The 15679-nt window shown below is 44.8% G+C and overlaps 3 protein-coding genes across 4 annotated transcripts; 2 read left to right on the top strand and 1 right to left on the bottom strand.

The window, feature by feature from the left end:
• Positions 1-1604: 1604 nt before the first annotated feature.
• bud23 (BUD23 rRNA methyltransferase and ribosome maturation factor) lies at positions 1605-6666 on the bottom strand. Its single transcript, XM_063206248.1, has 12 exons — positions 6506-6666; positions 6056-6093; positions 5814-5909; positions 5376-5458; positions 4293-4389; positions 4070-4166; positions 3891-3941; positions 3558-3643; positions 3335-3380; positions 3066-3127; positions 2261-2350; positions 1605-1854 (listed from the first exon to the last, which is right to left on the bottom strand). The coding sequence occupies exons 1-12, from the start codon at positions 6551-6553 to the stop codon at positions 1800-1802; spliced, it is 849 nt and encodes a 282-aa protein (XP_063062318.1). The 5' UTR covers positions 6554-6666; the 3' UTR covers positions 1605-1799.
• Positions 6667-6779: 113 nt separating this feature from the next.
• On the top strand, positions 6780-9478 carry LOC134455216 (uncharacterized). The gene is made up of 2 exons (XM_063206246.1): positions 6780-6988; positions 7190-9478. The coding sequence occupies exons 1-2, from the start codon at positions 6799-6801 to the stop codon at positions 8398-8400; spliced, it is 1401 nt and encodes a 466-aa protein (XP_063062316.1). The 5' UTR covers positions 6780-6798; the 3' UTR covers positions 8401-9478.
• A 1546-nt stretch (positions 9479-11024) lies between these two features.
• LOC134455215 (complement C1q tumor necrosis factor-related protein 4-like) lies at positions 11025-15096 on the top strand. Of its 2 annotated transcripts, none has more exons than XM_063206244.1 (4): positions 11025-11266; positions 13877-14105; positions 14228-14377; positions 14573-15096. In XM_063206244.1, the coding sequence occupies exons 1-4, from the start codon at positions 11204-11206 to the stop codon at positions 14854-14856; spliced, it is 726 nt and encodes a 241-aa protein (XP_063062314.1). In that variant the 5' UTR covers positions 11025-11203; the 3' UTR covers positions 14857-15096. The 2 variants fall into 2 exon arrangements, with proteins under 2 accessions (XP_063062314.1, XP_063062315.1); XM_063206245.1 differs by having other exon boundaries at positions 13819-14105.
• The last annotated feature ends 583 nt before the right edge of the window (positions 15097-15679 follow it).

The following is a 15679-nucleotide window of genomic DNA, read 5'->3' as shown; positions in this document are numbered from 1 at the left end:
GTGGAGCAAGAATCACTGGTTACATAATAGCAACGCAAGGTTTTAGTTCAACTGAAAGTAAATACCACACAATTCGCCTTTGGCTAAGCCCCGCCCTCTTTAGTTACAGTTGCTAGGTCGGACAGATAAACTTTCAATGCTGAGATATCAACGTGATTTATGCAGTGACTGCAAATCGCAGCAGTTATTCACTCCTAATAAATAAAAAACGCATTCATAGTATTGTGAATATAAGTATTTATTTTCTGAACGGTCATCCAATGCATCACAGCTGTTATGGGCTCTTCTATCGATAGGCATTGTAACCAGCACCATGGTAAGCTGAGCTCGCATATCTTTTGAGCCCTGACTCAAACTTGCTAGAAGAAAACGAAATCACACAACGTGATGGCTGTTCATCTTCAAAGCTACCACAGCATTGTGTAACATTAACGTTTGGTTTATATCTTCAGTAGCTTAACAAAATCACGTCCATCAGCTGCTAGTCAAAACACTCCTGCCGTGACCGATAGTTAACTTTGCTAGCGGTGTCTCTTCATTAATTAGGTCAGAAATCCCAAATCCTACTCTGAAACAGGTTCGTGGTTTGCTTACAACCTTACTGAAAAGTGACACGAATTAGATAGTGGCATGATCGGAGCACACACAGTTTTTGATCCGTGTGCTTTCTAGTCGAGTGTGAGGCTGCCGAGACCCTTCAAGGCAGATTATCCAGCTGCTTATTAGTCCGGTTTTAGGTAAAGAGGAAAGCGATTACCACCTGTTATATCGCGGGGAAACTTGCACCTTTGTCACAAATACCCCAGGCACAATTTCCAATCATATTTTAATAATAATACGACCGTATCTCGCTAACTACTCGAAAACATGCGATTTCAGCATTGAGTTCAATGGAGCGCTGTCAAAACTGTCCGAGGTTTGTCCGAGGTCGTCCTTTTGCTGCGCTGTGATTGGTCAAAAAGCACATTAGGGCGGGCCTTAGCCAAAGGTGAATTTGCTGGGTGTTACTTATATCTCCCTCGTACACATTTGTCATGTAAATAATCGCTTACGCACTGAAAAATATGTAAAATATTTCAAACTCATTTGTTACTCTACACACTGCTCTGTTTCAAAAGAGAGTAATTGTAGGTTAAAAAAACCCTCCAGTTGCGTACAACTAAACTCATTTGACTTTAAGAGGACCTAATGGCAGTCTTCAAAGAATGTTTTGTTTTGTTAAAAGACTTCAGTTTCCGTCAGTGCAGCCAGAATGTAGTTCCCATATCTGACTTAGGATGGCGTTATAGCACCACAACTGGAAGTCAAACACATCTCAACAGCACGAAACGTGTGGTCTGTTCAACACTTTCATTCAGTTATTCATGATTTAACTTAAACTTGAGTATGGCGCTTAACAGTATGTTGCTCCAGGGGCAGTAATAAGACCAATAACCGGCATTAAAAGAACTGTTAATTATTGGGTTAAACCATTAGCTAAGTGTAATGTAATGTGATCACCACAGTCAAGGATAGATTGGCACAGAACAGACAACCGAGAGTGAGAGAGTGCACATGAGAGAGAGAGAGAGAGACAGACATACAGATGGAGACGAATCAAAGGCCACATGTAAAAAGTCTATTTATTGAGGTCCATGGCTGCATGAAGTCCATAAATCCACATGGCTGTCCAATCTCCAAACACTATGGGGAAACCACAGCAGACACACCCCTGAATAATTAGGGGATAGGGGATGCATCGGTGTGCGCGTGTGTGTATGTGTGTGTGTATGTATGTGTGTGTGTGTGTGTGTGTGTGTTCAGAAGCGAGGTTTCCTGTGACGTCCTGTGTACTTGGTGTCAGCTCGCACCTCCCTGTGGAAAAAGACAACCGTTAATGAAAATACACACACACACCTGATGTGCACATGCACACACATACCGAAGACCCACCAGCCCTGCCACACACAAAAGATTCGCACAACCTACGGCTAGTGTAAGACCCACTTACACACGCACACAGTTCAACAAGGATACTGAACAGCGAAGGACAAAGTGGATTCATAACCGTAATTATAATCCAAGGACCACATTTTCCAAAAGACTTTGTTTTACCTGTCAAATTCAACCAGGTGATCATTCAACCAGCCAATCACCTGGCTGAATTTGAAAGATAAAACAAAGTCATTTGGAATACGTGGCACAGGATTGTAATTAACGAATCCATTTTGCCCATCACTGATAGTGCACACTCACACTCCCACCAGCTGTTGTGACCCACCTGCCCTGTCTCCTCCTCCTCTCCTTCTTCTCCATGATCCAGTCTTTACTCTTCTTCAAACTCTTCCCCTTCATGTTCTTGAAGCGCGCCCTAAACACACACACGCACACGCACACGCGCACGCGCACACACACACACACACACACACGCACACGCACACGCACACACGCACACGCACACGCGCACGCGCACACACACACACACACACAGAGTTAATCTTTGATACAGTAGTTTGGGCCATGTGTGCAAAATGTGTGATCGTAGCTTACAGACCAGTGGAATCGAAAACAAAAGCACCCCCCATCCCCACCACCAAATAAAAATCTGCTCAGTTTCAAGGATACTTAGGAGCCTCTTTATTTAGAGATGTGCAATAGGTGACAATTTCAAAAAATGGAAGTTGTGAAATGTCTATCTGTAAATCAAAATGAAGAAGTGCAATGTGTATGTGTATGTGTATGTGCGTGCGTGCGTGCGTGTGTGTGTGTAGAAAAAGAGTATTGTAGCCCCTACAGGAGGTTCTATGACCAGAGCCATGCTTATTGGCACAAGTCAGAACACATCCAAAACCCCTAGTATTGGCCACTGTATCACAGTGTGTGTGTGTGTGTGTGTGTCTGTGTCTGTGTCTGTATGTGTGAGGAAGGAAAACCCCCAGTGTCCATATGCCTCTATGGTGGGGGACGACACCCTCATGGTTCTCTCGGTCTGTGGGGCCAGTAGAGGGGGAGGGGGGGCCCTGCTACTGGTTACCCTACTGACCTTAACGTGTGTGTGTGTTATGGATGAGTGTGTGTGCGCTCACCTCTGTGTTGTGAAATTAGCTTGAGAAGACACTCCTCTTTCAGCGGTTTCCGATCCCAAACCCTGAAACCCAAACATGCACATTAGCCCACACAGACCCCATCCCCACACGTTGTTAGACTAGCATACCAGCATTACAGAGCTATGTAAGGAGTGTGTGTGTGTGTGTGTGTGTGTGTGTGTGTGTGTGTGTGTGTGTGTGTGTGTGTGTGTGTGTGTGTGTGTGTGTGTGTGTGTGTGTGTGTGTGTGTGTGTGTCTTTAAGACTCACCTTTGGTAGTACTCCACTAACGCCAGCAAACAGGCACAGGAAAAACCTGACAATACAAACACTTGCATCAGTACAAACACACACACGCACACACAGGCTTGCATACACACACAAGCTCACTCTCACATACACATACACATACACACATGTGCCATCACACACACACACACACACACACACATACACACACTCACGCGCACACACACACACACCCCTTACTCACTTCTTGGCCTTGGTGCTGTTTGGGTAGTCCACCACCACTCCTCCTGTGAAGCCTGCTCGCATCGCCTGGCCTGTAATCAGCTCCAGCTAACACACACACACACACACACACACACACACACACACACACACACACACACACACACACACACAACACACACAACACACACACAACACACACACACACACACACACACACACACACACACACACACACACACACACACACACACACACACACACACACACCAAGTTAATTAAAGACATCTGAGTTTCAGACTATGCCTTAATGTTCCATTTGTGTAATAATCAGCAACATCAATCAGTCACCAACCTGTTCAGAGTTTTCTGGGTAGATCTGGAAGACTGCACGAGCTCCTCTTGTCTAATAAACACACACACAAAACATATGAATATGCATGTAGTATAAACACACAAACATGTACTCACAGACATAGACATACACAATCAGCTGTTTGTGGGTGATTTTACACTGATGTGTCGTGTATTTACCAGACAGGAGTAGAGGGAACTGAAGAAGCAGTGGAGTCTCTTAGGGGGACTGTGACTCTTCTTGTCAGCATTACACAGCCACTGCAGAGCAGAAATACTACAACACACACACGCACACACACGTCACAGGAATACAACAGAGCAGAGATTGTGACACACACACACACACACACAGATACTAAAATAACACATAAAATACACACACAGTCCTGTGAGACCCTACCTGATGCACCCATCGAATGTTCCTGGTCTGAAGGGGAGCCCCTGGCCCATATCAGCCAACACCAGACCCCCCTCCACCTCACGCTCCACTGCCACATCTACACACACACACACACACACACACACACACACACACACACACACACACACACACACATTACATTGCATTAGAACACCAGCACAGCACAGCACAGCACAGCACAGCGCACACACAAATTACATTTGAACACACGCATAGCTCAGCGTACGTGCACGTGTACACACACAGATACACACACTACATTACATTTAAAACACCTGCACAGCACAGGGCGCACAGACAAAACCAGAGACAAGTAAATACAAAGCACTGGGGTGCGTTTCTTGAAAGAGTAGTTGCTGGCCATTTAGCAACTTGGGTAGTTGCCAATGGGAAATTGCATTGCAAACAACAAAGTAGCTAAAGTAGATAGCAACTACGGTTTCGAGAAATACACCCCAGTCTTATCAACATCCACCACCAGCACCATCAAACCACTCAGCAATAAAATATGCAAACATGGGTAGACACAGGTTCTTATTTTATACAAACAACAGACAGAAAAGTGTGTTTTCAACTGTGATGGTTGGGGGAAGGGTGTAACCCTTCATTCACAATGAATCCCATAAACCTTGCGTGGTGAAGACGCGAAACACATTCTGGTACCGTCAGTTACATCTGGTAACACAATTGAATTGCCTTCAATGACGATAACAATAAAAGCAATAATAATGATAATAAACCTTAAATCTTCCATTGCCTCTCACAAAAGTTCAGACTTTCAACTTTTCAGACTGCAGCTGATCCAACAGAGAATCAGAGTGTGTGCCGTGTACACATGAAAAGACAACCCCCATTCCAATAGACACACCCACCGCCAGTCAACACACAGCCAACAGACAGTCCCCATGTAAGTGAAGGGTAACTAAATCGTACAATCAGTCAGTTCACATACATGCATGCATAGCGTCATGCCCACAATGAGTGTGTGTGTGTGTGTGTGTGTGTGTGTGTGTGTGTGTGTGTGTGTGTGTGTGTGTGTGTGTGTGTGTGTGTATTACCTACCCAGCATGGCTGAGCTGATGTCCACACCCACCCACTGATGACCCTCCTCAGTCAGGTAGTCTCCACTCAGACCTGACCCACACCTGAAACACACACACAAACATGCACGCACACACACAATATTAGAAGACAATTCAACTCCAGTGCAGAAATCACTGAAACAGACATCCCTGAAACACACAGACACAGGCTCATGCGCACTCAATCACTGGCACTTTCACACACACAGCAGACAAGTCGGGTCATTCTCTGACACACGTCACACACACTCGAAGGCACCTCGATTACATCTTTGCAAACTCGCAAACACACACACACACACAAACACACACACACACACACAGCAGGTGGAATAAGTCTGATTTCTCACTGACACGTTTCGTCTCTTTCTCTCGCGCACACACGCACGCACACACACACACACACAAATAGACGCACCCCACGTCTAGCAGTAGGCAGGTCTGGTCCTCTGGAAGGCTCAGCAGCTCCACAGCGCGCTCAGACATCTGATTTTGGATCTCAATGATGCGAGAACTGTAACACACACACACACACACACACTGAAGTGGCAGTCTACCTTCGGGATGGGAATGCATATCTACACTGCACCTTGAGCCAATCAGTCTGGTCTGATGAGCCGATCAGAGGCTGCTTAGGAGTGTTCTGGCAGCGATACTCACTTTTGAGTGTACTTCTTTGCCTCGTCTTCATTGTAGAACTAAGAGAGAGTGAAGAGAAAGACCTTTGGTAGTTAGACACCAAGAACACCAAGACTGTGCTTTGTCTGCTGCGTGTGTGTGTGTATTCCGGAGTATTGCTTGAAATTGGCTCAGCGACAAGCTTTTCATACAGCAGCTATCCCCAAGTGTACACGAGAGAGAGAGAGAGAGAGAGAGAGAAAGAGAGAGAGAGAGAGAGAGAGAGAGAGAGAGAGAGAGAGAGAGAGAGAGAGAGAGAGAGAGAGAGAGAGAGAGAGAGAGAGAGAGAGAGAGGGGGGGAGAGAGATGCCACAAGAACTCAAACTCTAGCCGGCCGACTTCGGGGAGTTGTAATGGTGTTGTTGTTCCTGGCCTGGTCATTTGCCCTGCCTGTGACCAATTCAGCTCAAAAAGTCTAAAATAAGCACTCACCACCTCCGGCGGAGCCATGTGCTCCGGTCTCCTACAACTGGAAGACATGGCTAGGTCGTGTCGAGTACAAAAAAGGTGAACGTTAAAGTTTGTGTTTCAGTTCTGTAGCAGCAGCTGATTTCTGCTGTAGCTGCGAAGAGTCAACCACATGTGTATTTTTATATGACGTCATGTTTCCGCGACCCGAAAGGCAAGGAACACTTCCTGGTAATCCTGGCGCTGATTGGTCAACACCATTCATGTGCCGGATGTTGACCTTCAGCGTCCCGCCTCCTTCCCCGGTCCCTGCCGTCATGGCGGAGGTCAGTCGTCGGGTGGGAGCCAGAGCCGTCAGGATTTCGCTACTGTCCTCGTACAAAAGTAACCACGCCATCGCTGAACATGACGGGCATACAACTCCGGTCTCTACTGCACCCGATGGAGCTGCATGCGATCACCAAACGCAGCTGTCAGCACACGAGCAGTGCGAGCAGCAAGCTAAGGGTAAGCTGCAGGACTTAGGTCACCCGAGAGAAAGTTGTGTTTATGGTGGAAGAGTGCCTGTTACGTGTGCTTATGTCTACGGAGGAAATCTGACTGCTACATGTGCTTGTGTTTACGGAGGAAGTCTGAGTGATGGATGTGAAAATGTGACTGTAGCAAGGATGCCTGGCAAGTTTCTCATAGAGACTCCTTTTTCTACAGAAAGCCACAGATGTGTGTGGGCACACGTGTGTGACGCAAGGCTGACTGACGTCTGTAGCAGCAGAAAGGACAAACTGACAGCCGAGACTCTGCCGTTCAAAGGCAGTGGGGGCAGCTTGGAGTCTTTTTGGGACAGAAATCAAAACTCTGGTGCTGAACATCCATCTCCATCTCAGCAGCACACACGTAGCAGAGAGCTCATCCCCAGCGAAGCCCTGCACTGCCACAGGCACCCCAGAGTCTCCAGTGACCCCCATGCAGTCATCATTGACCACCACAGATCCTTCAGTCTGCCGCAGACAGCAAACAGAAGGAGCAAGATGAACCATGTGGGTGTGCTTTTACTGCACTCTCAGCACACCCACATGGGCTGTCGTAGGGAGATGCACACAGGGTCAGGGACGACAGTGGGCCCCTGGCCCCTGAGTTACAAAAGTGTGTGGCCCCCCGTCGTGAGTGTGAGGTGGTTTGGCTCCTTGAGTAGGGATGAGAAGACGAGAGGCCACGCACAGACACACACACACGCACTCCTCAGCAGCAGCACAGGAGTCCCCATCGCTGTCGGCGGTGTGTGCGTATTGCACGTGCGGTGGACGGGCAGCAGGCGCTGGGACGACAAGACGAACGCCAACGCTACCGACGACCGGCCTCTGATCCTGCGCAGCCGCACGGCCTACTACGACGTGCTGCGCGTGTCCCCCAACGCCACGGCTGCGCAGATCAAGAGCGCCTACTACAGACAGGCCATGGCGCTGCACCCGGACCGCCACGGCGGCAGCGCAGAGAGCCGGCGGCGCTTCGCAGAGGTGAGCGAGGCCTACACGGTGCTCAAGGACAAGCACCTGCGCAAGAAGTACGACGGCGGTCACCTCACGCCGACGGACCTGCAGCGGGGCCCCGGGCAAACACACACAACGCAGACACGTACGACTTCGCACGCCGGCTCCCATCAACGCGCGCACGCCTACACGCACATGCACATGCACAGTCACGGCAGGAGGGTCCAGTTTGACTTTGAGGCCTTCTACCGCGGCCACTACGGCGGGGAGGAGGAGGCGCGCAAGGAGATGGAGAGGAGGAGGAGGGAGGAGGCGCTGAGGAAGGCGGCCTACGAGGAGTTCCGTCGCTTCAGGAAGAGGAAGGCCGTGGAGATCTCCATGCTGGTCCTGATGGTCACCGCAGGATGCATACTGCTCAGCATTGCAGAGTGACCTGTGTGTGTATGTGTGTGTGAGAGAGAGACTGTTGTGTATGCATGTTCTATTAGATACTGGAGGACTACTCGTACCGTGTTTGTGACTGTGTGCGTGCGTGCGTGTGTGTGTGTGTGTGTGTGTGCGTGCGTGCGTGCGTGCGTGCGTGTGTGTGTGTGTGTGTGTGTGTGTGTGTGTGTGTGTGCGTGCGCACGCATCCTGATACTTAATGCTGGATTCTAACTCCAACGGAGTGATCCCTGCCCTTTGACACTTGACCTCAGCTTTCCCTCTTGACCTCTAGGCTGATATCTAAATGACATCTTCATCTTCAGAGGCACCTTCATCTTGCCTGTGACGCACAGACATGCATAAATAGATATAAATTATATTTTACAGTACATAGAGAGAGTTATTACAGTAAAAGATGGGGACTCTGTTCATCTCAATGATGACTTAACAATGTTGAGTTTAAATTTCACTGGTGATGAATGTGCAATATTGAGGGTGTCAATCTCAGTTTTGACACCAGCTGCCTCTATTGCTTTTGGTCTAGCTATCTACAGTACCTGTCTTTACTTGATTGTAAGTTATTATCATTATGACTGTATTATATATAACTATTATTTCTATTACGTCACTATTACATCAGATCACATTACACTTATCTTACAATTATATCCAAAGCGACTTACAGTTACTACAGGGTTACGATCCCTGGAGCAATGTGGGGTTAGCCACCATGCTCATGGGCACTTCCGCCATGGATGGAAGTGTAGGGAGGACTGGTAAGGGTGGGATTCAAACTTGCAACCCTATGATCTGACTTACACCTCCCTAACCACTAGGCCACAGTTGCCCCATACAATGAATACATCAACCCTGTCATTTCTTGAGTTCATCTGCATACATGTTTTCTGCCCTTCTATGGGGGATGTTCATTGTCTGGTCTCCCATGTTCCTCTGTGAAGCTCTCAGCTGCTTCATGACTGTACACAGTTCAGTTGACTGGCATTATATTCCACACACCATCTCTAATGCAGCCACCAGGTGGCATTAATAATAAAGTAAATAAATTCATGCATACACGAATCAACATGTCCTGTGTGTGACTGTAAATGTGATGATTTCTTGGTTTCTGCCATTGAGTAGCAGTTACCAGGTCCACAACGGCCTGAACTGCACTGTCGTTACTGATATGCTGTAGCTAATAAGGGTCCACCATCCCCATGACACTTCGGATGATTTGACAGGGTTCCCACGGGTCCTGGAATTTCTGGAATATCATGGAATTTCATAAAGGTTTTTCCAATCATGGAATTTAAAAATTTTGCATGCACAGTCATGGAATATCATGGAATTTTCTTAACAGATGTGTAAAAGCAGAAACGTTTTTGTTTGGTGTATAACATTGTTTCTTACTGGTTATACTGAAATACTTAGCCAGAAACAGTTTGGTTTTGCGCTGTTATATGCAATATTCTAGAATGCAATGAACCGACTGAAGTCTGGCGGTGGCTGAGTGTCGACTCTAGGGTTGAAGATAATGTTCAGTTTTCACACTTTTTTTTACGTAATTTCTTTACGGAAGTGGTCATGGAAATTCTGTTTTTTGGGTCTGGAAAGTCATGGAAAATCATGGAATTTTATATCTGAATTAGAGTTGGAACCCTGATTTGATTTAGGTAGGCCTAACAGGTGTTTCTGGTGAAGTCATAAGCCCAAGACAAAGGAATGAACTGTGTCACTGAGATTAAAAAAAAAGTGATCCCTATGACCCCTCCCCTCTTTGACACTTCACCCCTCGGCTTTACCCCTCTGATATGTCCTGTCCTTATTGTGATGAGCAGACACAAAGATGGCGTAGGGCAACCAGGAGTTATTAGATGGAGCATTAGCAATAGAGAGAAGAGTTAGCTGAGGCACTAAAAAAAAAGCCTTTCATGTAATCTGGCAAGAACTGGTATCAAAGCATGTGTGCCTACTGCATGTCTTCTGGTTATACTGGCCTTCATCAAAACAGTCCATGTTTTTTTATAGGCTACTTTTTTACTTTTACAAATCTCGGCGTGCCTCTAATAACCCAGTTCTCTTTTGACTTTTGACTGTGACTAAGCTAGTGCCCCTAAACTTAGCCTTGCAAATGTAACACTTTTTTACATTTTAAGCTGCAGAGCTTTACGTTTGTTCTGTCTGGAAAAGTTTAGTGGTAGTGGTTTATTTATCCTTCTGTTTTACTGTCAAATGGACCTTCCTACAGAGCTCACTTTTTCATTAAAGTAGGGCTAGAGCTCCGTATCCCTCCTCCAGGTATTCCCTGTCCTTCAGCCTCATGCCTCGATGTTGCCACGTCTACCCATGGATGAAAAAATGGACGGACGGTGGGGGACAGCAGTACTCACTTCCCTCCTTCCCTCTTGTCCTCTCACATTTTTTTGTTGTTGTTTTAAACGTCCTCAGTGTTTTTTTTATCATTTCATGTAATTGAAATGTACTCAATAATGGCATTCACTGTGGTTGTGCCACCCTGACGTCTGCTTCTAAAAATGTCAATGACCTGTGTACACACACTGTCTTCACTCTGTGTCATTGCACTGAGCATAGCCTTTGCTCTTATTCAGAACAACTCTCTGTAAACACACACACACACACACACATGTAGGTACACACAACACACACCAGTGTGAATTAGGTAAAAGGAGCAACAGCAGGTTAGAAGTCTTGCTCAAAAGTATGTCAGCCATTGAGATGATATAACCCTGAGCACGGGGAACGGTTTACCACCTGTCTCAGCTCTAAAAAAGCATCAGTGTGCCGCTGCATGAGCAATATCTTCCTTAAGGAGGACAAAGGAATCTCACCACCACCCGCAACTGCTGCTAAGGTAAGGCTGTCACCACACATACACACACGTTTGATTTGACACGTCTGATTTAACATTTACCACTATATTTAGTGGTACATTCTTTTTTGCAAAGTTTGAAATTCCCCATTCAATTTTCCATATGGAGACAGATACTGGGTGAATAGGATGCAATTTTAATCTATAACTAAGATACCAATTTGAAATTTTTACAGTTGTTTACTCAAATTAAGGCAAATATGTATTTGTCTTGCAAGTTGTCTGAAATAAAATGAGATCTTATCTACGTATACTGTATGTGGTTTGCAAATTGCAAAGGCAAAAGTTATGCATCACATGTTCAAAATCTAGCTTCATTGCGTTAGTGGAACATTTTTTTCAAGGTAAAAAAAGACATACAGGGTTTTAGAGGTTCCACACGACAGGACAAAATGTTAACAAAAGCGCACCAAAAGCAGGACAGACTAGAAACAGGACACATGGGGGGGGGGGACAAGACACCAAAAGAAGTCCAAAACACATCACAGAGAGTCCAGATGGGGGGGAAGACAAGGACACTATTCAGCTAGTATTTCATATGTCTCCCTGTGGTAAAATGAAAATCTCCATATTTGACCTTAAAAATATGTAACACTTAATATTCAATATGTGATGCAAAGGGGTTTAAGGATCAATAAAAAGGAGGAACTATTACTATCAGTTCTATGTTTGGCCTTTTTGGAGCTAGACAGACTTCACTTGTGACTTCAAAAAAATCAAACCTACATGATATTTTCTTCCAAGATTTGTTTGGTCTTTTACGACTTTATTGATTATAGGACAGTGAGAGGTGGACAGGAGCGAATGGGGAGAGAGACGGGGAGGGGTCGGAAAATGACCCGGGCCGGGAATCAAACCCAGGTCAGCCACATGGCAGACCAGTGCCCTACTGGTTGGCCACGGCAGGGCCCTACATGATATTTTCATTTCCTGGTGCAAGTATGACTTTCTAGACTGCTCAAAGCATTGCAATGTACAAACCCCAACTCCGATGAAGTTGGGACGTTTGGTAAACAGTGAATAAAATCAAAATGCTATCATTTTCAAAACATTCAATCTATTCATTAGATGGAGAATAGTGAAAAGACAACATATTAAGTGTTAAAACCGAGAAAAAAGATTGTTTTGGGGGACATATGTACTCATTTCTAATTTGATAAATCCAACACGTCTCAAAAGAGTTGGGACGGGGATCAGTGAAATTTAGTTAACATCCAAATAAGATAAAACAACAAAGAAGAACATTTCAAAATGAATTGTACTGACGGACAATATAGGTGTCCAGGTATAAGATCATCACAGAGAGGCTGAGTCACTCAGAATTAAAGATGCAAAGGGAATAATTACCATAGTTATTACATATATTTTTGAATTCCCTTTGATTTAGCACGATTGAGTGTATATAAGACATATTTTTTGTTAATAAAATCATTGTATAGGTTCATGACATCATGAAATATATATTGGCTGTAGTCTCACTCTAGCACTCCAGGAATTAGAGCTATTGAAAATTGACCATATTAAGAATGCTTAATGCATGAAAATGATACAGGGGTGTAACATTCTCGTAAGCACCTGGGCTCACTTGAAATAGACCCAGAAGACATGGGAAACTGTCCTTTGCTTACAGAAGTCAGCAGACGTTGTAGAAGTCCATTCTTTTTGACAATAATAGAGCATTGCACATCCTGTGCTACAGTGAAAATGGACCATCCAACTTGTGTTAGTGCTAGCTTCAAAAGTCAGCCTCCATGATGGCATGTGGGTGCAGTAGTGCATTGGTTAAGATGTTCTCACTCATCTGTAGAGTGATGAGTGAGAACACAGATACAGAGATACAATGCTGAATGGTATAAATGGGTTTTAAACAGCATGAAAAGCCACTCATGCATTATATTTTGAAGGTAGATATTCGATTACTGTCACATAGTAAGGTCAAATTGCATTCTCTACTATGTTTTAACAGTTTGGCTCCATCATAAGGACCAGCAGGTGATAAAATGGTGGGTTTTTGGTCAAGAGCTGTCACACTGTAAGCACTACAGAAAGGAAAACATTGCAAAACATGACAAGGAATACACCCACCATTTAAGATGGTGAAATCATGTCCAAGATAGGAATTAACACTGTTTTTTATATAAAATCATCTCATCGGTTAATGTATTTAACTGTTAAGTGTTGTCTTTTGTTTTGTTTGTAGTCTTCCTCGACATTTGCTGCCATTTATTGTCCCCGTCCCAACTCTTTTGAGACGTGTTGGATTTATCAAATTAGAAATGAGTACATATGTCCCCCAAAACAATCTTTTTTCTTGGTTTTAACACTTAATATGTTGTCTTTTCACTATTCTCCATCTAATGAATAGATTGAATGTTTTGAAAATGATAGCATTTTGATTTTATTCACTGTTTACCAAACGTCCCAACTTCATCGGAGTTGGGGTTTGTATATGTAATGTGTGCTGTGAGTGAGGGAGTGGTATGTCGTGTGTGTATGTGCGTGTGTGTGTGTGCTTACGGGACCTTTCTTCCCAGGTGACCACCAATGTTGAAGACAGCTGGTCTCATTCTCCTGTTGCTGTGGTGTGGGCAGGTTGGGACTGCAGCCAATAGTGAAGCAGTAGTAAATGTCCACACCAATAGCACAGGCAAAGAGGGCTGCTCCCAACAGCCAGACATCAGCACTGAGCTGAGAGACATGAGTCGTCTCATTTTGGAGCAGAGAGAGGAGCTCCGACACACCAAGACACAACTGGAGGCCTTAGAGAACAGACTGAGTGCCAGTGAAAGTCTGATCGATCAACTAAAAGCTGAAAATCAGGGTATATTTTGGCATATTTTGTATAATTCTCAGATCATTTACATACATACGTACGTCTGCTGTATGGGCTTTGTAAAAACTGAATTTGTGTGTGTGTGTGTGTGTGTGTGTCTTTTCACACAGCTTCCCAGAGGGAGAAAGAACAGAGCAGGGTGTCTTTCTCTGCCTCACTGCTGACAGGGGGCACTCAAAGTATTGGACCCGCTGGGGACCTTCCTCTGGTTTTTAAAAACATCATCACTAACATTGGTGGGGCCTACAGTGCATACACAGGTAACAATAATATGGTTTCCTTTTTTTTTTAAAGGTCATGCATGGAAAAGTTCCAAATGTCCATGACAAGTGCTATGTCATACAGTAATTATGACAAGGTCATGTCAGTCTTTTGAAGGGGGTGTCCAGAAAAAATGTTACCATTACTGTTTTTTTTTTTTTACTTAATCCAAATATCTTAATTTTCCATTGAAGGGGTCTTCAGAGCTCCAATTAGAGGAGCCTACTGGTTTTCTCTGACTGTATATGGTCTTGGTCATCAAACGATTCATACTGCAGCCTCACTACTGAAAAATGGAGGGCATGTTGTCATTGTCTACTGTCACCAGCCAGTATACAGCGGATCTTGCTCTAATGGAGCCTCTCTGCTGCTGGAGGTGGGAGACGAAGTCTTCGTTAGGCTGCATCCTGGTGCATGGGTGCGTGATATCCCACAACACCCCACCACCTTCTCTGGACACCTGCTTTTCCCCATGTGAGCAAGGATGAATTACTGCACGGGCCTACCGGGCACAGGCACAGGGGCCCAAGTACCAAGGGGGCCCTGAAACCCAAACCTCTGAGCAACAACCCCCCTCCCCCCACTTAATTACAAAAAACCAAAGCATAGCGTTTTCACTCGTAATAGCAATACGTACTGCAATTTAAAATCTTGTGTATGGTCTGTACCTGTACATACATAAGGGCCTACAGTACAAGGTGTAATGGACAATAAAGCTGACTTTGAATTTCACGTGACCCCAAGGGTCTGTTTTATTTTAGTGGACTAGTCTGCTAGATGTAGAGTGTTCTCGTTCCTTATAGTTTTGTATTTTGATGGACACACACACACACACACACACACATAGGTGCCATAGCAATTATGAATAACAAGGCTGCAGTTTCCTGGGTTCCACTTATTTTGTACATTATTTTGTCACCTATTAACTCAGTATTTCACTTACCACCTTTGTCCATTAATGTAGTTTTATGTGTTTTGAAACTTTCCAGTTAATACACAAACTTGGTTACTTAGTTTTATCTATTGCCATGTCTACATGGCCACTTTTAATCCGTTTCAATGTATAAACCATTTAAATATGCACCATGTAGGCTGAACAGTCAAATGATCTCTTAAAATACAAGCTGCTTAAATATTGAAACTGATTGCATTAGATGGTTTAGAGTCCATATAAAATGATTAAATGAGGAATCTGCCCACGCCAACAGTTCATTTAATTCCTATCATATGGTTCAAACGAAACGTGGCCATGTAAATGCCGCTTATGATGAGCAATCAATTATGCATAATTATAACCCACT

This window comes from Engraulis encrasicolus, chromosome 9 (genome assembly GCF_034702125.1).
Source record: "Engraulis encrasicolus isolate BLACKSEA-1 chromosome 9, IST_EnEncr_1.0, whole genome shotgun sequence".
NCBI lineage: Eukaryota > Metazoa > Chordata > Actinopteri > Clupeiformes > Engraulidae > Engraulis > Engraulis encrasicolus.
Note: the sequence above shows the minus strand (reverse complement) of the source record. Positions and strands in the feature narration are given on the sequence as shown.